Source organism: Corvus moneduloides, chromosome 18 (assembly GCF_009650955.1).
Source record: "Corvus moneduloides isolate bCorMon1 chromosome 18, bCorMon1.pri, whole genome shotgun sequence".
Lineage (NCBI taxonomy): Eukaryota > Metazoa > Chordata > Aves > Passeriformes > Corvidae > Corvus > Corvus moneduloides.
The window spans coordinates 87,476-111,060 of NC_045493.1; the positions used below are offsets into that span (position 1 = coordinate 87,476).

The 23,585-nt window shown below is 46.5% G+C and overlaps 1 protein-coding gene across 9 annotated transcripts in view; it reads right to left on the reverse strand.

Annotated features, from left to right (window-relative positions):
- Positions 1–3,115: 3,115 nt before the first annotated feature.
- Positions 3,116–23,585, reverse strand: part of MORC2 (MORC family CW-type zinc finger 2) — a 56,102-nt gene continuing 35,632 nt past the window's right edge. For 6 of the 9 annotated variants that reach the window (XM_032127616.1, XM_032127620.1, XM_032127619.1 and 3 more), the window contains 16 exons: positions 22,713–22,795; positions 21,777–21,862; positions 18,726–18,866; positions 18,152–18,306; positions 17,896–18,024; positions 16,531–16,636; positions 10,093–10,225; positions 9,227–9,301; positions 8,741–9,115; positions 8,210–8,350; positions 8,062–8,116; positions 7,164–7,305; positions 6,648–6,839; positions 6,460–6,553; positions 4,864–5,052; positions 3,116–4,021 (listed from right to left, as the gene is read on the reverse strand). In XM_032127616.1, the coding sequence (XP_031983507.1) occupies positions 3,953–4,021; positions 4,864–5,052; positions 6,460–6,553; positions 6,648–6,839; positions 7,164–7,305; positions 8,062–8,116; positions 8,210–8,350; positions 8,741–9,115; positions 9,227–9,301; positions 10,093–10,225; positions 16,531–16,636; positions 17,896–18,024; positions 18,152–18,306; positions 18,726–18,866; positions 21,777–21,862; positions 22,713–22,795 (2,165 nt within the window). In that variant the 3' untranslated portion in view covers positions 3,116–3,952. Of the gene's footprint in view, positions 4,022–4,863; positions 5,053–6,436; positions 6,554–6,647; positions 6,840–7,163; positions 7,306–8,061; positions 8,117–8,209; positions 8,351–8,740; positions 9,116–9,226; positions 9,302–10,092; positions 10,226–16,530; positions 16,637–17,895; positions 18,025–18,151; positions 18,307–18,725; positions 18,867–21,776; positions 21,863–22,712; positions 22,796–23,585 lie in introns of those variants that run through there. The other 3 variants (XR_004243614.1, XM_032127617.1, XM_032127623.1) reach the window with 3 other exon arrangements.

Below are 23,585 nucleotides of genomic sequence, written 5' to 3' on the forward strand. Positions count from 1 at the left end.
AAGGGAAAGAGGCTGTGGTCACTGTGGGAAGAATTCACCACCACTGCGGGGTTCTGTCTCCTGCTGCTTTTCTTCTACCATGAGTGGAGCTCTTGCTCATAAGTGCGGCCACTGCACTGGAACCTTGTTAACACCCTACCTCACCAAACAAAGGACCCTTCACCATCTGCTTGGGTGCCTCAGGGGAAACCCTGGGATCCCTGAGCCCTTTCCCTGTCCAAGGGAGTCTCTCCCAGCCCTGTTGGGGAGCCGGGCTGCTGCTGCCCAGCCCCTGCCGTGCCTCTGCTACTGCTCCGAGGCTTTTTTGCTACACTGTAACCCCACACACCCCTGCCTGCCGGGACACCCCCGTGGCTCCGGCTACAGCTTCTGGGTTTCTGCTGCTTCTTGCTTGCTACCCCGTGTGAGCTCGTTCCTGCCGTTCCAGCTTGCTGCTCCCAAGGTTCCTGCTGGGGCACCGGGATCGGCTGCCCCTGGGGGTTTGTGGAGCAAGCCTTTCTTCCATCCCTTCCACCCACTGCGTCTGCCATGCCACGTGAGAGAGACGACCGGGTTTGTGCCGCAGCGCCCCCTGCAGCCACGGGGGAACCATCGCAGCTGCCCTGGCCAGCCCGGAGCCATCAGCGCCCCTGCCGGCTGCGACGGGAGCTGCACCAAAGGGGAAAGTGCTTGACAGCCGAGAGAAGGCTGCTACTGGGTTACTGGTTCTGTTTGTTGTTACTGCTGTTGTTGTTGCTTGTTTGCCTTCTTATATATACTAGTAGAACTAGTTATTCCTATAACTAGAACTGTTATTCCTTTTCCTGTATCGTTGCCTGCAAGCCTCTTAATTTCAAAGTTATAATAATTCAGGGGGAAAGGGGTCATATTCTCCATTCCAAGGGAGGTTACTGCCTTCCTTGGCAGACACCTGTCTTTCAAACCAAAACAAGGAGAAAACTCTGGTTGACAAAAAGTGTGTCAAGAAGTGTTCCAAAAGAACAGGAACCACACAGTCCTTCTTATTTCCTCATGAAGAAGCAACTCTGGGAACTAAGGAGCTCTTAGGGAGAATGAACACCTCCAAAACTGCATGCACGCACCCCTCAGATTTCTCCATCCAAACCAGATCAGTGTTACTTTACACCTCTGCAGAGCTGTGCACTCAGGACATCCCCTCCGTTTCCACAGCATTTTAGTCCACGGCAATCATCAAGAATTGGTGAATTTCCCAGACCCGCTTGGTTTCTCCCAGAGTGACCCTCACTGTCTTTACCCTCCCACAGGCAAGAACACCAGTCACCTGCTGTTCCTGCTGCTCCCAGAAGCAGATGCAAGGGGAATGTGGCAGAGAGCTTGAAGGAAAAGTGCAGCCTCACCAGTAGAAGTGAGCTGGCATGAAGCACCCAGCTGACAGCTGCACGAGGAATTTCCAAAATGGGATGCATAAAGAAGGAATTAAGCTGGCCATAGAGAGGGGGAGGGAATGTTGTGCAAAATGAAACTCGTGTCTTTCTTAGTATTTCTGCTGTAAGAAGCAGCTGAAAGCACAGAGGAAGACTTAGGGAACACCTGAAGCATCAAGAGGCTTAACTGCAGGATGGAGGTGTCATGATAGGGCTACAGGCAGGGGACAGGTTCTTGATGTCAGCTGTAACGGCTGTCAAGATGTGACAAGGGACATCCCTGTGTGATACTGGGGAAGAACACCCATGGGAGAGGTGTGTGGGGGAGAGCTGTGGGGCAACCTCCACCCCTGATTTTAAGAGCTCAACACAAAAATGTCCTGAACCACCTGATAACAGCTTTGGAGTGCACCCCACTTGAAGCCAGCAGTTTCCATACCCTCTGGAAGCATTCTCAGACTTTGGGCTTTAGAGGTGTTACTAAAACCTGATGTTACACACAGATATGCTTAACAAATTTACAAAAACAAAATCAAGAAAAAGAGAAAAGCAGCTGCAGAGGATTTCCTGAAAGGGTTTGAGAATGAAAAACTTGATTTATTGGCACTTAAAAGTTCTTGGCTTGCTCTTCCTAGCAAAAAACCTTGGTAGAAGATCAAAAAAATTAAATGCATTAAAAAACAAGAATTAAAACTGGAAATGAGAAGTTCCACAGAACAGAGGGAAAAAAAAAAACCAAACCAAAACAGTAGCACTTTTTAACATGAGAGAAGTAGGGAGTCAAACTGTGCCAGAAAGCTCAAGAACTGTGTAAGAGCTGTTAGCCCCACACTGGTGTCCTCTGGGTGCCAGGAATTAAAGCCTGTGTGCAGCAGCAGCTCTGAACTGCAATATAACAAAACCTGCTTTTCTAGAATGTCTGCTGGCTCCTGGGAAGGACAAAGATTTCTTCTTTCACCTTAATAAAAAATGCATCTTCTCCGGATTATTTTCATCAGAAACAGCAGTGTGTCATCACAACTAACAAACCTCCGGTATGTGTGAGGAAATGGAGACTGGTGCAGCCTGCTCCTCTGTTTAAGGAACCCTCTGTGCAGGAAGGTGTATGAGGATGGGGGAATACTCCTTACCTTCATTTACTGTGGGATGTCAGGCCCAGATTCTGGATGGAAGCAGTCAGTCTCACCACAGAATTCAGGTAATGAGCAAAAGCCTTCTCCCTCTCCTGTGGTGTGTAGAAACTTGGGAGTTCTTCAGGACTATAAACAATTAGTGCCAAAGATTATCTGTGCAACAGATATTTAATTTGGAAGGGTTTTCTGCAAAACATCTACTACACATCCAGGTGTCAAGTGAACCCCAAGGGTCCATTCCACCTGACCTTCCTGATGGTGGGTACCTCTTGCTCACACCATGTTTCTCCAACCATCTGGCTTGCAGGGGACTCCAGTTTCTGAGCATGAGTCCACAGGCACTTTGTCCTAGCAGGCCTGAGAAGCTGCTGGCCAGCTGACAAACTCAGACTGAGTTCCCTTGGCCACAGGTGGCCTACTAGGAGCTGGCTGCAGCTAAAGGATAAGAGACAGGTGTTTTCCTTGCTGCAGGCACAGGGCCAGATGCCAATCAGCGGTGTAGGGCTCCGAAGGCTCCAAACAGCCTCTCTCTAATAATTAGCACTCCCTAATAATAAAATCACCTGGAAGAGCACATTGATCAAAGCAACACAAACCTGAGGGGGTGACAATAGAACAGGAGTCACTTTATTGTCAGGTGGTCGAGGAGTTCTTCTGACACTGTAATTACGTCTCAAAGAAACAGCAGAAGTGAGTTATAAAGTGACTGCAAGCAGAGAACACAAACTCCAGCATTCTCCCTCTGATGCTGCCCACTATGAACAGTCCAGGAGGTGATCCTCTTCTAGAAGGACCCTCAGCCTCTTGGTTGTTACCACGGTGGCAGCGACCTCCTGTTCAGGAAGCTCACTGCAGGTGCCAGTGCCCAATTCCCCAGATCCCCCGAGGTTCCACCCCCTCTGCTCACAACTCATACAGCAACATCTCCTTTCTATGGCTCAAATTAATGGCTTGGCTTTCTCTAGCCCAGGTTCAGTATCCTCCACAACAAAGTCCTGGCCCACTCTGCTTCAGCTCAAGGCTTATTTTTTAGTTGCTGCCAGGTTCTTACTGAAGACAACATGCTAAGCAGAGTGCTCTGGGCTCCCAGGTTTAGCATATGAATATACCCAAGATGCAAAAAGGGTACTCACACTTCTTACATCACTAAAACCACCCATCATATCAGGCACAGCTCCCATTTCTTTTAAAAATAAATATTTATAAACAAAAGGAAGAGATTCAGAGAACTACAAAGTTGGAAATTTTCCTGCCAACAGCACAAATGTTTCTTATGTACAGTCACAGGAACAAGTTATATACCAACGTGAGCACTGTCTAAAAAACTCTCTCCTCATCAGCTGCCCCAGTCCACCTGCACAGAGATCCACATCTCCCACTGCAACTGCAGCAGCCAGCTCCTCTGTACTTCTCCAGCACTCATACTGGAGCTGCTCAGTCTCCTTTCATGATCAAGTCCTCAATATATGCATCCAGTTCATCATCTGTATTAATATCAATGTCCTGAAACCAAAGCAACAAGAAATACCAGTGAGAAGTGAATCTTGAAGAACAGTGCAAGAAAAGAGGAGCCAGAGCAACTCAGCATCCTCTGTTACATCTGGTCTGCTCAGCCTCTATGCCCCAACCTCCAGCACCCTCCAGCTGCTGACAGCTGCTTTCCCTGTCAGCCCCCAGAAGACAACACTGGAAACCCATCAGCACCTGATGTTCAAACAATGCACTCAAGTGATGTATTTACTGTACTGATCTCAGTCGAGGTAGGTTTGGTTGGGGTTTTTTTAGATTTAGTACATTTTCCTAACAGGGAGCAACTGCTTCCAGATGCTTTCAGAAGCCTTTCCATTGGTTGATCCTAACTTTATTAAAGTAGTTTTAAAATTTAATTTATTTAAATGTTTTAATTAAATATATATTTTCTATTTTAATTTAATAGTATAACTAATATATCAATTTCACCACAAGATTTTTTTTTTTTATCATTTGTTTAAAGGTTTGCATTTCTATATGTGGAGTTCAGAATCTGCCCAATAATGGGGCAAAAATTCCCTGCTGAGCACTGCCTGTGCCTCGGGAAATTCTCCTGCAGCATCATGGCAGAGAACAAACAGAACCTGTGTACTACATACACGCTGTGAGAAATCATTCTGTGAGAATTAACACACATCAGGACTCCCAGGGCCTGGATCTCAGGCAGTGGGTGGGCAGTGACAGCCCAAGCCATTCCCAACTGAGGAAGCTGGTGCCCAGTGAGACACTGGACTGAAACACTTGTAATGCCTGGAGGGGATGAGCCAGGTGGCTACTCCGAGGCAGCTCAGGGTTAGCCACTCCTCCTCACCCACCTCCTGCACTTTCTGCAGAAGGGCCATGATATTAGTCCTCAACTTCTGCAGTTTCTCCTCTGTTTCCTTCAGCTTCCTCTCTGAGTTCCGGAGGTTTTCCTCGCAGGCTTTGGCCCGGGCATCGGCACGTGTCTGATATGAATTGCACAGGTTCTGCAGACCCACCTCATATTGCTTGAAATATTCTTTCTGTAGTAGGCAAAACACAACAGATGACACGTTAAGAGAAGGCACCAAGCATCACAAAAACATGAGCACTCACAGGCTTGTAGAAGATCCAAACTCCTGGCCCCCTGATCAAATCCTCCCCGCAGTGTGCCCCTGCATGCCCTGCCCATGCTCATATTTACATCTGATTTGCCTACTGCAGCCAGCATGGAACTCACATGGGTTTTCACATTCTTCCAATACCAGAACTGCCCCAAAGCTGCTTGAATTTAGATTAAGGGTGCAGTGTGCTTTAAAAAGCCTGAACCCACAGGTATGCTGCAGGCAAGGCCTGATATCCCCTGTACACTGTGAGTATCCTTGGTACAGATCACCCAGGCAACACAGCCTCTCACTGCACGGTAGGGACAGCTACACTCACCAAAAACCCCAGACACAACCAAGGTGTCCTGTGGAAGGAGCAGGAGTGGTAACTCCAGCAAATGCCAGGAGATGCCTGAGTTAACAGAAGGGAAGGAGACAAGAGAGAGACTGCCAATACACACACTGTGAGAGTGGGAGTAAAAAACAGCACTGGCTTTGGTCATGTGGTCATCTGCAGGTGGCTTTTGTAATTTACATGTGCCTCCTGGAAAGGTCTCTCTTGGTGGTATGTTGGAGAAGGAAAAAGTCAGACAGGCCAGTTCCCTTGCCCTGCATTCCAGCCAGCACTGGTCCTCCCAGTACCAGCCCGCTGGTGGAAGATACTGGTGGAAGCTCAGTTCCACCTGTCCTGTGCTCAAATAAACAGAGGTCAAAAGTCTTAAGGTGTGCAGCTGACTCACTGGCAGTCAACCTGCTCTCCTGGGGAAGTGGGAAGGGGTTGGCTTCCATGTTCTCTCACACCAAAGTAAATGGCCTATAAAGGGACTGAATTCACACTAACATTGTGGGTTCAATCCCTGTATGGGCCATTTACCTAAGAGTTGGACTTGATGATCCTTGTGGCCTCCTTCCAACTCAGAATATTCTGTGAATCTGGTGATAGTTATTTGTTATTATTTATCATTTTTAAGATTGTCTCCAGGTAAGTTATAAGGCTGGGAGCAAAACAAACAGATATGTCTACCTCCTGCTTCTAAAAACCTCTAACCTGGCCTCTCTTTTTTAGAAGTTTAACAGCAATGGTTAAGAATTTATGATAGTAGCAGCCAACAGCATTCCCACACAGATGCATGGTAATTAGAAAAATCCTCAGACAACTTCTATAAGATTCAAGGCATCTCTCAGAGCTCTCATTCTTTTCCTCAGCTATGTTAAGTCTGCCAAGGATCCAAATTATCTTTTTAAGAGTGCACTCTTGCATCAACAGGATGCACATTTGCCATAAGAATGGAATATGTGTGGTGAAAACACACAAACTTACTTTTCTAGAAGTACTGAACTCACCAAGGGAAATGCCAACAACCCTTCTGAGCTCATGGAACTCAGCTCATTTTTGGAGATTGGAAAATTTGGAGGCAAGAAGTATCGCAAACAATTCCTGTGCAGGAGAACAAAACACAAAGCCAGAGTTGGGAGTTCAACAGACTGAAGCAATCAGACTGCAGAGCTCACAAGGTCTGTGGTGAACCCACCGAAGGATCTGGACTAGCAAGTCAACTGTTTCTTGGCTGCTGCTGGGACCGGTGGTGTCAGGCTCGATTCTGACGCAATCCGAGGTAGAAGGTTCAGCCACAACCACCTCCTCTTCCTGCTGTGTGTCTGGAGCCTGGTACTCAGGAGAGGGAGGCTTCATAAGCCTTACATCCTCACTGCCCTTCTCTACCCTGAGAAAAAGTATTAAGGGAATGTCAGGAATCTTTTTCTACGTTGGACGTATGTGAAACATGGTTAACAGTTTCATCAGAATCTGTACCCAAGTGTCACTCAGACCTCTAGACACCTAACAGCTGCCTCCAGGGCAGGCATCAGAGTGACAGACTGATAGAGTCTGTCATGCTCATTCCTTATGAAGCGCTGGACAGTCCTGACCTCGCAGGTTTCCTGACATGACAGCAGCACATTTTTCTTCAGCATCTATGGCAATAAAACAGGCCCTTCCTCCCAAAAACAAAACAAGCCTCCAAAATCCAGTAGCTCAAAATAGTTACCAGCGATCCCTTGGCGTGGTGTCTGTAGGGACATAATCAAACTTCACCTTCCACCGGATTGCGTGCCTGCCCCTTTCCACAGCCGTGACACGGCCAGTGAACCATTCCTTGTTCACACGCACCTCCACGTGCAGCCCCTTATCTGTGAGGGGGAAGCAAAGGTGTTTGCAAACATTCAGCTGCTGGAAAGCACATTCTACAGGAACTCTAGAGATTCAGGCACCTCAGCAGGGAGCACACCTGAACCTCCGGCAATACCCTCAAACAGTAATGGACACCATCAAAACACAATGGACACACAGGTCAGCTCCTGCTGAGAAACATGAAGATACATGGAAATGAACTGGCAATTCCAGATGGAAGGTTTCTCCTGTACTCCAAGCTGTTTGACATGGGCTTCACAGTCTCATGATGGGCTCTAGGACAATTTGCCACATGTCCCTAGTGGGTCACTTTCCAGACAGCTCCCTGGAAGCATGCTGAAGAGATGCCCTGCTCTGACAGATGGTGCAGTACCACCTTTCCTGGCGTCTCCCAGCCCCTCTTCTCTCACAGCAGTGCAGCAGATCTGGATACAGTTCGGAGCATTTTTCAGCTGGCACGGCTGCATGATCCACTCAGGAAGGGTGAACATGCCATCAGGTACACCCTGCAGCTCAGCCCCACCATCGATCACAGCCATTGATCACAGACCTTTCTGCACCACAATTGCCTCTGGTCTAATCAAAGGGTTCTCAGCCAAAATGTTTTATGCAAGTCAGAGTCATCTTGGGGTTTAGGATTCAAATTTACACTATTTCTTATTTTAAAATCTCATCAATGAAATCACACGTTTAACTGGTGCAAGAGTTCTTTTCTATGTCAGATACTGGTGGGAGCCCAAGGGCTCATTTCTCACCTTTCTGTGCTTTCTTCAGTTCCAACAACTCTTCCTCTCCAGCACTGTCTGTGAGCTGGGAGCAGAGAGAGCTCATATTAGTCGCCTCCCATCAAGATTATAAACACCTGACAAATGCCTTCTGCTGGGGAAACCAGCACACTCTCACCTCCACCACCACCTCACTGGAATCCTTCTCTTCTTTCATTGCCAAAAATTTTCCTCGTTTTGTCCTCTCCTTTTTGTGTTCTCCTTCCTCCTCAGACCCATCCTCTGGGATGTTCAAGGCCCTCTTTCGAGTGCTGGAGGCCTGGAGGAAGCAAACAAGCTCTAGCTATTAATTCCAGCCTGCTTCCAACCAAAACATTCTTGCAGCCAAGGTAAAAAAAAAAAAAAAAAAAAGCCCAACATCCAGTATTGGTGCTTTTCCGGAAGGTTTTAGAGGAGCTGCTACATCATCATGAAAACGCTCACCCCACCACTCCACATGCCTTTTTTTTCTGGAGAAACAATCTGGTCTAACAGGAAAGAGATGAGACAAGTCTTCTCGAGGGGTGTAAATGGCACCCTAACCCACAAGTAAAGTAAAAGTTCTCTTGCCCTGTGCAGGGCCCACAGTGCACATCCCACAAGGCAGAGCAGACAGGCTTAGCAGGACAGTGGGTGAGGAGCTGAGGGTTTTCATCCCGTTGATTCTTACCTGTGAACATCTGCCAGAGGCAGATTTCTTTACTGCTGGCACCTTGGCAGCTTTTGGATTGGGTGTCTCACGTGGGCTTTTGGGGCTCTGAAGGCCAGAGAGGGACTTCATGCTTGTACCTGGTTTGGCAAGAGTTTTTAAAGTGCTGTTAGACTTCCCAGCTGTCACAGTGTGATGCTGTGTCCTGGAAGTGCTGGCTTCCTCCTTGAAGAGCACGCTGGCTAGCTTGGGAGAGCTGCTATTTGGATGATCTGAAGAGCTCTTTTTCAGCTGACTGCAGGACTTAGGAGGAGGTGAAGATCCTGGTGGTCTGCTGGGAGCATTCTTGATTGCATCAGGCAAAGGAGGAGATCGTGGGCGCTGACTTCGGGTGTGCTGAAACAAAGGGGGGTACAGAGAGAGGAAGAGTAGAAGAATGGGGATCTGCTGTTCAGAGCAGCTAAGGAAGCACAGAAGAGTAAAAGCCTACAGCAGGATCCCATTTACCTCCCTTGAAGGCTGTGTGGTCACTTCCAGAGGCAGTTTCTTTAAGTCAGCCTGAGATCGAATTGGAGTGGTTTTCTACCAAAAAAAAATCAGAAAGGTCATGTTTATAAGCTGCCAGGGGCTGCCTGAACCCATTGCAGCAGTTTTCCAGGCTAAAACGATTATAAAGTGTGTTTTGTGTCCTTCAAGAGACATCTCTTCAGCTGTCATTCCCATTTTCCCAACAGAAAATTAAATGTAAGCTGAGATGGTCAATTTCTGTTATTAGAACAGAACAGCCCCAGCACCATGAAGGAGCATAGGCGGTTTCAGTCTCAGCAGCAACCCTTTGCACAAGGAGGTCCATTGATGCCTTTTCCTGGTCTTAAAATCAAGAGGCATACATGGTTAGAAGGGGAAAAGGGATTTTACCTTGGTATTTATTTTTAAGGATCCTTAGGTGTACACGTCCAGATCATATGCATCGAGATGCACCCCGCCGAGTCCGTCTCTGAGTGTCTGTGTGTCTCTCCCCGCCCCAACATTGGGTATAACATTATAGGTTTTACTAATCAGCGTATCTATCAAAGATTCCCCAATGAGAGGCTCAAGTGAGCCCCCCCTCCCCAAGGAACCTTCCCCTGGATGGTTCTATCTTGGTTTACAGAATATGTTCTGGAGAGGACCTTGGGGTCTGGGGCACACTGATCCCTAGCTACGAAGCTTCTAAAATGTTTAGTCTCTTAGCTTGTCCAAGAATGTAGGCAAAAAGCACTAGGAATACAGAAGTTGTAAAAAGGTATAACAGGGGTATAAAAGAAAAGGCAAAAATCTTCATGGCATCACCATCACACCTGCTCTGCTTAGCTGGAGACCTCCAGACTCACCTGCAGAGCTTCCAGCTTTTCCTGCTGCTGGCGGATTTTCTCTGTCAGTTGTTTCTGCTTTTCCTCATGTGATTTCAAGTCTTTTTTTAGAGTTCCCAGTGGTACCTTCTGCTTCTGCTCTGCAGCCTCACATCTAGCATGGAGGGAATGCAAAACAACCTCAGCAAGGACAGCAGAACCTGTACCGTCTCACGCAGGATTATCCCAACATCCCGTTCCAAATGCAGCAGGAAAGCCGCTTGCCTTTCTGCAGTAGCCACAATCGCAAAAGCAGTGGTTTTCATCTTGGAAAACAAATATGAATTAAGGATTGAAAGTACAGTTGTTAATAAAAAGGCATTTATGCTGGGAATCACCAACTCAGAGCCCAGGAACTGTGATAGCTGTGATAGCTTCTGTACTGCATCTGTACTCGACTTTTTCAGCAATTTCCCTTCCCATCAGCTTATGTCTTCATATCAGTTCCTCTTTCTACGGATTTCTTTTCCTTCAGAAAGGAAAGCACAGTACCAGGAACCCATGACTAAGACGTTGTTACCACAAGCCCTCCAGCCTCAGATGCCTTCTGCCTTGCCACTCAAGGCCACGCAGCTTCCTTTGCAATATCCTGTAGCTATTTGCTTTTTCCATCCTGTTCAGCCTATGGCCTACAATAGTGGTGAGTATCCTACTCTCTCAGGTCCTCTCAGGTGCAGAATCCTGGAAGAGTCCTTGAGAGAGAAAGAAAACAGGTAGGAAATACTCTCTCAAATGGACTGGCATCACCTGCAAAGTGCTGGCTGAGCAGCTGGCCCTCAGGAGCACTGCCAGAGGAGGAAGAGGGGACTGAGCCCAGGCTCATCTCCTGTCACCAAATGGAGTCATGGAAAGACAGACCAGGATCAGCCCTGCTGGGGTGAAGTCATGCAAGAATGGTTTGAGCCAGGAAAGCAGGAGATGGCCCTTATACAACACAAGAGATCTAGCAGATCTCACACTACATTGGAGACAAGCTGGCAACCTGCAGGTGTGAGTCTTATTAGTAAAGGGAGGACCCTGCTCTCACTGTAGAACACTCAAAGCTCCAAGATGCTGAGGAGAGATGATTTTACCAAGATCTCTGACTACCAGATACACACTCATCAGCTTTGTGAGTGAGAAGGAGCACAAGCAGCAGTTCCTCCATCAACCTCTTCCCAGCCGAAGCACTGCTGGGGTGTTTTCATAGAGTGGTTACTTCCTTGGCTAAGTGTTGGAGTGAAAGCTCCCCTGGACCCAGGCCCAGAGGGAAGCCAAAGCACAGGGGTTGAATTAAAACCTTTGGATAAGCTGAGATGCATGAAGTCACACCAAAGTGAAATGGAAATATAGATTTTTAACTTTTAGTAGAAATATATGCTAAGCGCTTTAAACATTGAAAAGCTGCAGCAAAGAAATCTTAAACACAGTTTTTACTGCAGCAGTGTTACCTTTTCACAGAATTTCTTTACTTTAGACAAAACATAGATAGAACTATACTATTCACATTTTTTAGATAGAGTGTTCACATAAATAATAAGAGCTGATAGAAACTATATACGCAAATCTGTGTAATACCTATGTAACACTTGTGTAAGACTTACGACTGTTAGAATTAGACCAGGATAGGTTAAGAAAAGAAAAACTAGAATCGTGTGTTAATTTCATTGGTCAATTAACAAATAATCCACACTTTTGTAAGTTTAGATAACAGAAGAAGCAGCTGTTTTCTACTTGCTGTCGGCCTGCTGCTGCTGCTGCTGCTGTTACTGCTTGGCCTTATCATGTAACCCCTTCGAACTCTACCTTCAGAAAACTGTGAGACCATGAAATAAAGAACTTAGCAGGACAGCAGCCTCCTCTGCTCTTTCACCCTCGTCCGAAAAGGAAGGGTATCCCATCAAAAGCTCAACAGCTAACGAAGTGTGTGTCATCACTGCAAAATGACTGCCTGACACCAAACCTGCAGTTCCTAAACACAAAGTTGAACAAGTGGCACCATACACAGGTTTCCCAGCAGAGAAATGCATCTTCCAGCTCATGGCAAGGCTGGAAGCATTGCCAAGCTGTGTCTTACAGCACAGTAAAGAATGAAAGCACCATGAGTTCTGCGACTAGAAAAATTCATGTTATTCATGGCATCCAAACCCAGAGGTTGCATCACTGGAGGCAGCAAACCAGAACAAAGGATTATCTTGGTAGTCAGAATGGCCTAAAACCAAGACTCTGGTAGTGCTCAAGGAGCTTTGAGACACACAATCATGTTCAGCTGGTGCTTCAGCCACCCATTCAAATGACATTTAGGATCCAGCTGGATATCAGATAGGAGAACAGAGGCAAGCGAGCCCGACACTATTTTACAGTGTGAAACAGGGACACTGCCTTCTCTGTAATAAAGTGAGTGATGGTGGCACCTAGTGCTGACCCCAACACAAACAGTGGCACTGGAAGGAGTGACTGCTTCCCATGACAGAGACCGAGAAGGGTGTTCAGCTCCCATGATCTGGAACATGCCATGAGCAGCCACTGAAGTGTAGGTGGACAAACCAGAAGGGTGGGGAACAAGCTCGATGCCACCAGTGGACACTGGGCTGAGGCAGCCAAAACCACCATGTGATCTCTGATGCCAGGAGAGTCTCAACACCAGCTCTGACATTGCTTCATTTCCAATTTGGCTGAATGAGACCCTGCACAGACCCTCACGGTACACAAGCTTGAGAACCCTACCCATGTGCTTCTCAAATCCTGTCATCCTTCAGACACTACAAATACCTGGAATGGTCAGGACACAGATGTGAAGGTGTCCAAACTCTACATAAAGACCCAACAGTGCAGCACTCAGAACTGGCCCCAGCCAAAAGCCAGAGGAATGTGGAGCAACTTCTGCTTCATGTAAAGGACACAACTGTACTTGCTGCTGGAAAGCACACGTAAGCCTCCTTAATCAAAAAATGTTCTGGAGTTATTTATTTTTCCAGAGTAAGACTCCTGAGATCCCTTTTGAAGCTGAAATGACCAGAAGTTTGGATCACCAGTGCCATGTGCTCTACCTGCCCTTTCCCAGCTCCATGTATGGGGGATGTAGGATGGCACAGCATGCATGGCAGAGGCACTCGGGACCCACTCCAAACAACACCCCTACATGTTCTCACATGAAATGCAGCCACCCACCCCCAGCCATCCACAATTTTCAAGGTATTGCAAATTAAAAATTAAAATTCTTTCATCTGTAAATCAAGTTCCTGGTAGGTGATACAACAAAGACTACATCTGCAGACAGAAGTGCACAGATACAATGGCAGGTGAGGGGACCTGAATAACACCCTTCCATGGCTACCCTCGGTCATACCAGGAGCTAGCAGCCCATCTAGGGTCCATTTCCACAAGCCCAGAGGCCCAAAGGCAGCTCGGAGAATGTGAATTTGGCTTGGTGGGAACTGGGGAATGCAAATCTGTTCAGAGGAACAGAAACCCCCTTTGGGCTCCTGCCTCAAGTCCGCCTCAGTCCCAGTGTTTCGTCAATGGGGGAAGCCCTCTGAGACATCTTTTGGACCAATGGGAGGAACCAAAACCAGGTAAAGGAAGGGACTGAGATGATTCAGGGAAGAACAAACATGGGAAAAATAGACTGTAACAAGGGCCAGTTGTACATAAACCATTGGCTGGTCAGTACATCTCTGTGTACTAACCTCCATGTCTCCCCTTTTCCTAGGCAAGGGCCTCCATTCTGTGTGCGGACCTGTGTACTGGGGTGCAAGAGCCAGCAGCTGGAGTGGGACCACTGGTCACAGTGGCCCATGTGCCTGAGTACCATCAGCTGCTGTGTCTACAGACACGTGAATGAACATGAGCCACAGGAACTCCAGGCCAGAGGAGCCAACCAGGAGGTGACTTGGGAGCAGGGGAGGGGATGTCCAAGGGTGACCCACAGGAGCTGATTGCTGGAGGGACAGATGAGTCCTGCCCAGCTGATGGAGATGGGTATAGGGGTATAGGCAGAGCTATGGGTGTCTCTAGGCAGAAAGCACTTGGGAAGAACAAAGATCCCGATCCAATCAAGACAGAGAGATGCTCAGTGTGAGACACTGGGAGGTCTGTAGTGTGTGTATGTTAAGTGTACCCACAGAAGGAGGTCTGTACACCTCACCCCCTGGGACTGCAGACCTCAGGGCCTGTCTATCCAGTGCAAGTAAGCAGAGGCATGGGATCTGGAAGCCAGGTATGGGTATGACCATTTTCACTAGTGGTACTTCATCCTGACAGCCCAGTGCAGTCTTGTGTGAGTGCTGCACATGCTCACCTGTGCTATGGGGCTGGATGTGTGCACATACATGGTCTGTGTTTTTGTGTGTCTACAAGCAACATCTTCCCAGCCTCGCTACTACTTCCACCTGAAGGGCTGGGGATGTGGCAGCTCCTTCTTAGGTTCCAGGCTCAGCCCTGCCCCAGCATTTTGTCTAAGAACATCCTCAGCATTGCCAGACTCCTCAGAGCTCTACAGCAGGAGCTCTACATACACATGGAGCAAACAGGGAAGTTAGCACAGGTATTTTTCCACTGGGAGGTACCAAAAGGAAGAAACCAGAAAATCAATACTTCGAAATAGCATCAGTATTCTGTAAAATTTTCAGCCATAGATGTTAAAATTTTTATTCCAATCAAAAGTTACTGCCTGGATTCATCCCCTTTGTCTTTAAGCCCTGAGCCAAAAGACTGGAGTTACAGCGAAGCAGCTTCCCTTCCTTACACAATACAGACAAGAACTGGCTTCCAGCAGCGTTGCTCTCCACAGGGTGGCAGCCTAGAGCAATAATCTTCCTCACTCAAATAAATGACTAGATTCTACCTGTATTTTGTAACTGTAAAAAACATCACTGGAAAGTGAGTCATTGTGCTGCTCCCTCAAGCATGCAAAATATCCCTCCCGGGCTCACCCCAACCCAGTGGAGTTGCTGCAGTTTGGTCTCTGATGGATGGGAGCTGTAGAAGCAATAAAGACAACTGTAAAGCCCCCCCTGAACTCACCAGCCTGCACCATGACAGTTCTCCAATTGCCATCTATTCTGCCCATGGCAAAATTAATATAATCTAAACCTACATTAGTATTTCCAGTGCCAGTGCAGAAAAAACACTGTCCTGGGTTGCAGTGTATTCTATTCCTCATGAGCTGTTGAAACCAGGTGGGGCAGTGTTTCCTTGCCTCCTCCCCCCAGACTATCTTTCTGTTAATGGCCCATCATTGTCCTGCCACATGACTCAGAGATAACTCCCTCCTCTTCTGTTAATGAACCTAATCAACGCCTGGCCTCATGACTCATCCCATTGTGAGATGCTCCACCCAGAGGGAGGAACCAAGCATTCCATCCTGGATATAATCTGAGATTCCGAACACCAGAGACAACCTTTCCACTGGATTTCCAGAGGACAGGAACTACATAGCCACCACTGGACCTTCTGAGGAAGAGTAGACCCTTTCTACAGGATCACTACTTCAGCAGAACCACATCTACCACTTCAGGAGGACTGTGGCCACCATTTTATCAGACTGCTACTGCCACCCTGACTAACAGGGTCTCAGGTTGTATCCTGACTCTGTCAGTTTAAACCAGTGTTTCCTGCTTTTTTTTTTTTTTTAATTTCCCTATTAAATTGTTATTCTGACTTGGTGCCTCCCACTGGTTTGTTCTCAAACTAGTACAACCACCAAGGATCCAAACTTCACCATATCACTGTTTGAGGCTAGACACAGCTCTGGGGTCCCTCTGGTTCCACCCTGCTCAGGCAGGGCCACCCAACACCAGGAGCCCAGGACCATGTCCTGGAATATCTCCAAGGATGGAGACTGCACAGTCTCTCTGAGAAACCTGGGCCAGGATTTGGTCACCCTTGCAGGGAAAAAAGTGTTTCTGATGTGCAGAGGGATCCTCCAGCAGTCCAGCTTATGTCCATGGTGTCTGGTCCTGCCACTGGGCACCATCGAGAAGAGTCAGGTTCTGTCTTCTTTGCCTTTAGATGTTTGTATACATTGATGAGAACCCCCTGAGCCTGCTCAGCTCTGGGATGGACAGCACACACCAGTGCTGGAGCTGTTCCTCCCAAGGACAGGACTTTGCATTTTCCTGGTTGAATGCCAGGAGGTTTCTGCCGGCCCATTTCTCCACCCTGCAGGACCCTCTGGATGGACCTGTGACTGCCTGGCTTGTCAGCTGCTCCTCCCAGTTTGGTGTCACCTGTCACTTGCTGTCCTCTGCACATTGCAAATGCCCACCCAGCATTCAGTTCCCAATACACTTGCCATTGCTGCCTTTTCGCAGACTGTGAGCACAACTTAAAGGTACAGAATCCCTCCAACTGTTTTCAAAGAACAACTGACCAGGAAAAAGTTCCACATGTGCAGATAAGGCACCCTGCAGAAAAGTCTTAATATTAACTGATTCTTACCTGTCTTGTTCAGGATCAGGGTTCATGGAGCACACCCAGCTATCAGGGTAGTTCTTCTCCACTGAGCTCAGTTGGAACGGGAGAGTCCGCCACTTCAGACAGACATCTGTCAGAGAGATGCTTTGCAAGTCAGAAATACACAGCCCAAGACACATCATTTTTCTTCCCATAGCCCATTTAACGCCCAAGGACCACACCGAAGTGTATCCAACAACAGTAAGACTAGTGGCCAAAAAAAAATGAGACAGTCACGGAATGTATTGAGTCAATTCTTTCTTCATGCTCACAAAATGCTTGAATGAAACTCTCAAAGACATCCCTAACAAGAACACAATGAAGCCTGGCATCAACCAATACCAGAGGACCTCACACTCCTGGTGCAACAATGGCACATACAAACTGAACTGAACAGCCAGTCCTGACATCACAGCTCAGCCCAGCAGTCAGGCTGTCTCTTACTTATCCACCAAAAAAAAAAAAAATCTATTCAATTTTTTTATGAACCAGGAACACAACTTTGTCTTTATGAACCAGGAACACAACTTTGTCTTCCAGAGTATTGCTGGCCTACCAGGAAACCAACAGCTTCACAAAATCAAATTCTTCCAGGAAAATCCAAACGCCCTTAAATCAGGCTCCGGAAGGATATCAACACGGGAAGACAAGAAGAAGGGGAGTAAAGCCCCTCCTCCTTCAGAGGAACCTTGAAAAGACGGAGACAACCATCAAGGCAGAAGAGCCTAACAAATAATTCCACAAGAATGGCCTTATATTCCTTCCTACAACCTTATCCTCAAGTCCTGGGGAGTAAAGAAGGGAGTTTGGTGTCCCTCTACCAGGTGACAAAGTGATGGTGTTGAACTTCCCATTACCCTAACAAGGGCTTAGCCAGAGCTGTTTAGAGGTGCACAGAAGAGAACTTGCATTAAATTCCAAGGCAACTGTAAAAGGTTCCCTCTGTGCTGACACACAGTGCAGGCCAGCGCATCAGGGTACAAATTACTTGGACACTTCCCATTGCCTGTGAGGATGTTTCAGATCTTATTCTGGTGCTGGGATGGGTGGCTTTGGCGAGCTCCAGTTCATACAACATTTCTAAGCCTGCTCTCAACACTGCTACTGGCCATACCTGCCCTGCTCTGTCAGAGCACCTGAAGATCAGTTAGTGAACTGTGCAGGAAAGGAGCCTTGTGCCAGGATGTCACAGAGTACCACTGAGTGCAGACAAACGCAACCTGCAGAGGAGACAGGCCCTAGGAGGGGATAATGATAGTCCATCCCAAGTCTCCTACGCATTTAGCTGTCCCCAGCTGCAGCCAGAAGTGTCCCCCCTTCCCCAGGGAGAAGCAGCTGGATCAGACGCACCGCACTGAATTGTGGTGGGGATCTCCATGGCTCTCCTGCGCTTGTAGCGCAGTTCACTAGACGGAGGCTGGTTCCAGTTTGCTGATAAATAACCAAATTCATCCCAGAACTTGATGATACCTCTCTGGGCTGGAAAACAAACCATATTCTGCTCAATATGGAGCCATTACCACAAAATCACCATCTGCACTCTTGGCTGCCCTCCAGCCACCCAAGTTTTTCCTTCCAGACCCTGGTAATCATGAACCCTCATTACCTATTGCAACATCCTTCCAATACTGAGCCAAATGCTCTCCCATGGCCTTCAGCAAGTGTCGATACTCCTTGGCATCAGCAAAGTCTTGTTTATTATGGGTTGGCTCCAGAACCAAATAGGGCACATCCACCACGCCTACCACTCCTCCACATGCCCTGGAAGAGGGACACACAGTCACAAACATTAAACTGACAGGTTGGCAACCTGAACCATCATGCAAAATGTAACATAGGCTCAAATATTTGTATTTCCTGTCAAGACCTATTTTGCCTGTCTGTAGAATGAAGCACTATTACTACAAGCACTCAACAGCACCAAATGCCAAGCACCTCATACTGTTGCAGGGATGACTAAAACTTGTGTAGAGAACTCTCTATCAAGAAACCAGGGAAATATTAGGCAGTATTAAATATAATTTATTTGTCAGAATGCAAACTGAAGGCTGACAAAGTGAGCAAGCCTCAGGCTCATGAAGAATGACTAAGGCAGAACATGGTTACTGCACAGCCTAAGTCAGATGTAGAAATGTGCCAGGCTTAAGCAAAAAGATTGCAGAAAAATCTGCAGGACTCACATGCCACCCTCCAGCTGTGGGCCCACCTTCTCGTACATCTTGATCAGCCGACTGCAGTTATAAATGAACATGCCGTCCAGCTCGCGCTGCTCAATGTTCACCCCAAAGATAAAATTCAGTTCTTTGGGTTCTTTCAGCGCCCTGTAGGGAACAAAACAGAACTTCAAGAGATGCTGAAAATAAAGTGTATTACTTGCTGGTGTTAGAGAGAGGGTATGGAAATCCAGCACCCCTGAGCATTAAATTAATCCTGTAATCTGCTACTTCTGAAAAGTACAAAACATTTGTTGAAAGGGCATTACAGCTGAATATGAACAAAATACAAAAACTTTGCAATACAGATACTAATATAGGTTGGACAGATAATTTAATTATTGATTTGAATTTTTTTTCTCTTTCAGAATCGATTCTGGTTTTTACTTCAGATGTTTTCATTCAGTGAACTAGTTTTATGAGAGTGCTGTTGCGTCCAGACTGGTCCTTTCCCATGCAATTTTGGTTTGTATTTTCCAGATACAGATCCCTATCTAGATAAAGCATGGAAATGCAAATTTCAATACAAAACTAAAGTCTTGATATGCAGATTCTAGGAAGTTCTCCTAATTGCAAGTTTCACAAGACTGCTCCTTAAGTTGGAAAGATGGAGGATACAACACACAGCCCAAGCAGAGCTTTTTTCCCTGGAATGTCAGGATATCAAGTCACATGATTTTTCCCTTATCTATGCAGCAGATGACTCCAACAAAAGTCAGCCTCAAGCACGTTTCTGAGCCCATAGGGATTTCTGAATCTGAATCTTTGGTTACCAGCAATTCTATCTCCATCAAGGCTAAAAGCCTCAAGATTTTGATCTCTTTGTGCAATAAACCAACAAAATCCCTGTGTCTCACAAACAGAAGCCTGCTCTTCAACACACTAGATTAATCAGGTTCCACATCTTCCCTGATATCCATGCTGAGGATTTTTCATAAGAAGGATCTGTAGCTTCAGGATGAAGGTATCCTCAAATGCGAGGTCCAAACCTGTAACTACTGCAAGGCAGAGCCTATACCACAGTCCTGCCCACCCCTCTCAATTTTGACCTCCTTTATATTCCCCATCTGCCCACATCAAGTCCTTCGCACTTTTGTGCTTTATCTTAATGAGGAATTTGACTTCAGCATGCTTAAATGGTTAGTTGAACATAGTGGAATTATTAAAAATGTTCTGTTGACTGTCTACTAATATCAGATATTAGGAAGACCTGAGCCATGCACGCATGAGCCCTACACAATGATCACCTGCAAATATGAGATCTGAGTCTGTCTTAACGTTGAAACATTGCATATTAAATTCATATTCATTTTTTGTTTAAGGCCATCCTCCCCCACACAGATGCAATGGTACCCTGTGACACATCTTCATTTAAGAGAGGTGACTCTAGTACATTCCTCAGAAAACATCTGGAAGAGCAGCTTTCAATAATTTTAAACCTAAACCTTTGCCAAGAGGGGTTTTGAACACTGCCAACTGCTCGGCTGGAATGTGACCCTTTGGTCTCAGCTCACCGAGGTAGACAACTGTGATTCAAGAGCATGAGCAAGTGTGGCAAAACATGCATCTCAGGGATTCATTTTCTTTTTCTAACTTCTGGAAAAGAATGTAGAGCCTTACACTTCAAGTAATAGCATGTACTCACCTACAAAACAAGAAGGGCATCTCCTCATTTTTATCAGAGAGCACAGGAAGTAAAATTATCATCCAAACCATGGAAAATGAAGTGGTATCAAAGGCCAGGGATTTCATTACTAGGAATGTAGTACCTGTCCCATTGTCTGGATTCAGATCCAACCTGATATTACACAGCCTTTAGAAACCATAAAGCACTTCTTTCGTTGATGCACCCAGCATCAGGGAAACAGCAGAAAACTGTCTTAGGACATTCTCTGTAACTCAAGAATTTTCCAAAAGACAACAGGGATTGATTAGTACAGAAGCTATCCTATTATACACATCTTTCAGGATTTTCTTCTGTTTTCTGGATGAAGTACAACGTTGTGGAAGAGCATGATCCTCTGAACTGCTTCTGATCACCAGCGATGAATGCAGGGACACAGGGAAATCCATGTACCTGCCCAGAGCTTATTTTGCTGATCAGTTTATTAAGAGGAAGAAGTATTTTGCCCATGGGCAGGAAGGGCAGAAAGCTATTCACAAAATTTTTCATTGCACACTAATGTCACCAAACCCAAGAATTAAAGGACAAGGTATAGATGGAAATGTGGAAGGTGAAGAAAACAGCTTCTCTCACAAGCTTCTGTATCCTTCAGATCCTAGCTCTAGCACTTTTAAACTGAAGCTGTATTTATTTATTTCTTTTTAGCATCTTAAGATGCATTAGATCTATCTCCGGCAACATGTCTGGGATAGTTCTGACCTAGGCAGCCATGTAAATGAGCATGCACACAGATAGGTGGGAATGGAGATGTGCTGTATTCAAATCCCCAACTTCCTCAGACTCAGTATTTGTTTTAAGAGCATTTGTTTCTGGTTATCACTTTATTTGAGAAATGCAAAGCAAATGTATATTAAGAGTGAAATATTCCTGTAAGTACATCAAAAACCAAAGTTAATTGCCACCAGAGCTAAGCTAGAAGAATGCCTTGGGATTTCATAGCACTGACTGCACCAAAACTCAGCCCGTTTTTAGAAAACATCCCTAAAATTACTAAAGCTGTTTCACTGTAACTTGTGAACATTTTTTCATCAGCTTTAATCTTGTCTGCAGGTGAAAAAGCAAAGAGTGAAAAAAAGTGATGTGAAAACCACATAAACATCTACAGCAAACAATCCAACCCAGAGACCCACATGTCCTTCAGCAGGTAAAAGGAGAATAGCAAAGGTAACCAGAATAGTGATCCAGCTGCTCAGTTTAACAGCCCAGGCATATAAGATGCCCATGGATATTTAAGCTTTGAGCTGAACCGAACATACATGCGAAGCAGGAGAGACATATGAGCACTTGAAGCAAACAGCCTAGGAACTCCAGAGTTTGGAAGCCCCTGCACTCACCGCTGCTTTGCATCCTTAATCCTTTTCTTGACGTCAGCCTCCTGCCGCATGGTGATGGCCAAGTTCTGGACCTGACGCAGTGTCACCTGGAAACAGGCATTGCATAGTCAAGCTGGGAAATTCATAAAATTCACTCAATTTATGGTTTTCTGCTCTTTCAGGAAGAGCTGAGAAATGTTTTAAATGTAAAGAATTCACAACCGGTCGAGGGTGATAACCAGTGCGACTCCATATGTAGGGCAGCACTTATGCTAGATTGTTTAAGCAGCTACACAGCTGCTTGGAGGAAAATGTCTACATGTAATAAAAGATCAAGGAAACTGAAACCAGTGGCAAGGGAGCACAAGGAAACATCCAGGGTACTTGGATACTGTTGTTTCCATCATATACCAATAGAAGCCCAGAGATTTTAAATTGGTGTTACTTGCTGACCCTCCTGGTGTCCCTGCCAGCCCTCCTCCGAACCCCTGGCACCAGGGCTCAGCCTTGCCCCTCTCAAAACCACAGTCCCACTGGAAGGAAGCAAAGAGCCCTCCCCAAAAGTCCCTGCCCAAATGCCTCAGAGTCAGCTGTACAGGCTGCGGGGAACAGCCAAAAAGCCCCTAGTTCTAGTCCTGTTTCCCAGGCCGCTTCCACAGAGGCTGTCAGCAAACAGCACCTCTAGTCTGGAAGTCACCTTCCCATGCAGGATATATTGGGGGTGTAGGCAGGGGAATGCCAGCACACTTCTCACTTGGGCTGGACACCATGTGAAGATGGTGAAGCACATCCAGTGGTGATGAGGCCATGCAGATGCCTAAATGCTGCTGGAAGTTCACTGCTGACTGGAGCATGCTGCCATGGCGTGCTGTTCAGTCAGCATCACTCCACCACCAGTGCTCCAAACCATCCCTTGGTGCCCAAAACACGATATGCTGCCAAAAGCACAAGGCTTACCCTGGACTCCCGCGTGAGATCCCCTCCAAGGCGTAGCTCAAGGGCACGGGCTTTGCTCTCTGCCTCACGAGCCTTCTCTTCCGCTGAAACATACGGAGACAAGGATGATGTCATTTAGTACAGACAGACATCGTCAGGAATTCACCCAGGGAGAACAACTCCACAGAGCCTTTGCTGCACTGATGTGCAGTACAAAGGGTACAAAGGGAACACAAAAAGGTACAAAAATCAAACCTTACATGAGAGGGCCCCACTGACATGGCATCTTAAACATGCTCAGAGGTCACAGTCAACACTGGTACAATAGCAGGGATACACTGTGCAAAAGCACGTTTGAAGGAAGGATCCATGAGGAAGTCAACAAGGAACTGGAAAGTGTAAGGATGCCCATGGCTTTTGCCTGCTCTGCCTGGTAACATGATTCAGAGAAAGGCTCTCACAAAACCAGGACTAAGTTCAGGCTTGAAAAGGAGTTCCAAAAAGGTAATTTTCTTGCAGAGATTAAGGGAAAGGACTACTCTCAGAAACACTTTTATCTCTGATAATTGCTAAATTTTGCCTGGAAAAAAGACAAATCTGTGCTATGCATTAAATAGGGCCCAGCATTCTGAAAACCTACCCTGCACGTGATCCCTGCATACAAGAAACTTACCACATAAAAGGAACTCCCCTTTTTGCCTCTCTCCTAGACAAACAGGAATGCTGAGGATAGGCGCACACCACCCTTGTATTACTTAAGATTTATTCAATGAACCTCATTTTCCACAAGGAGAATGGACTGAGAGCAGCCCTGAGTAGAATGACTTGGGGGTGCTGCTTGATGAGAGCTGGCAGTGCCCCAGCTGTTGGCACTGGCCTCCAGAAACTCCCCAT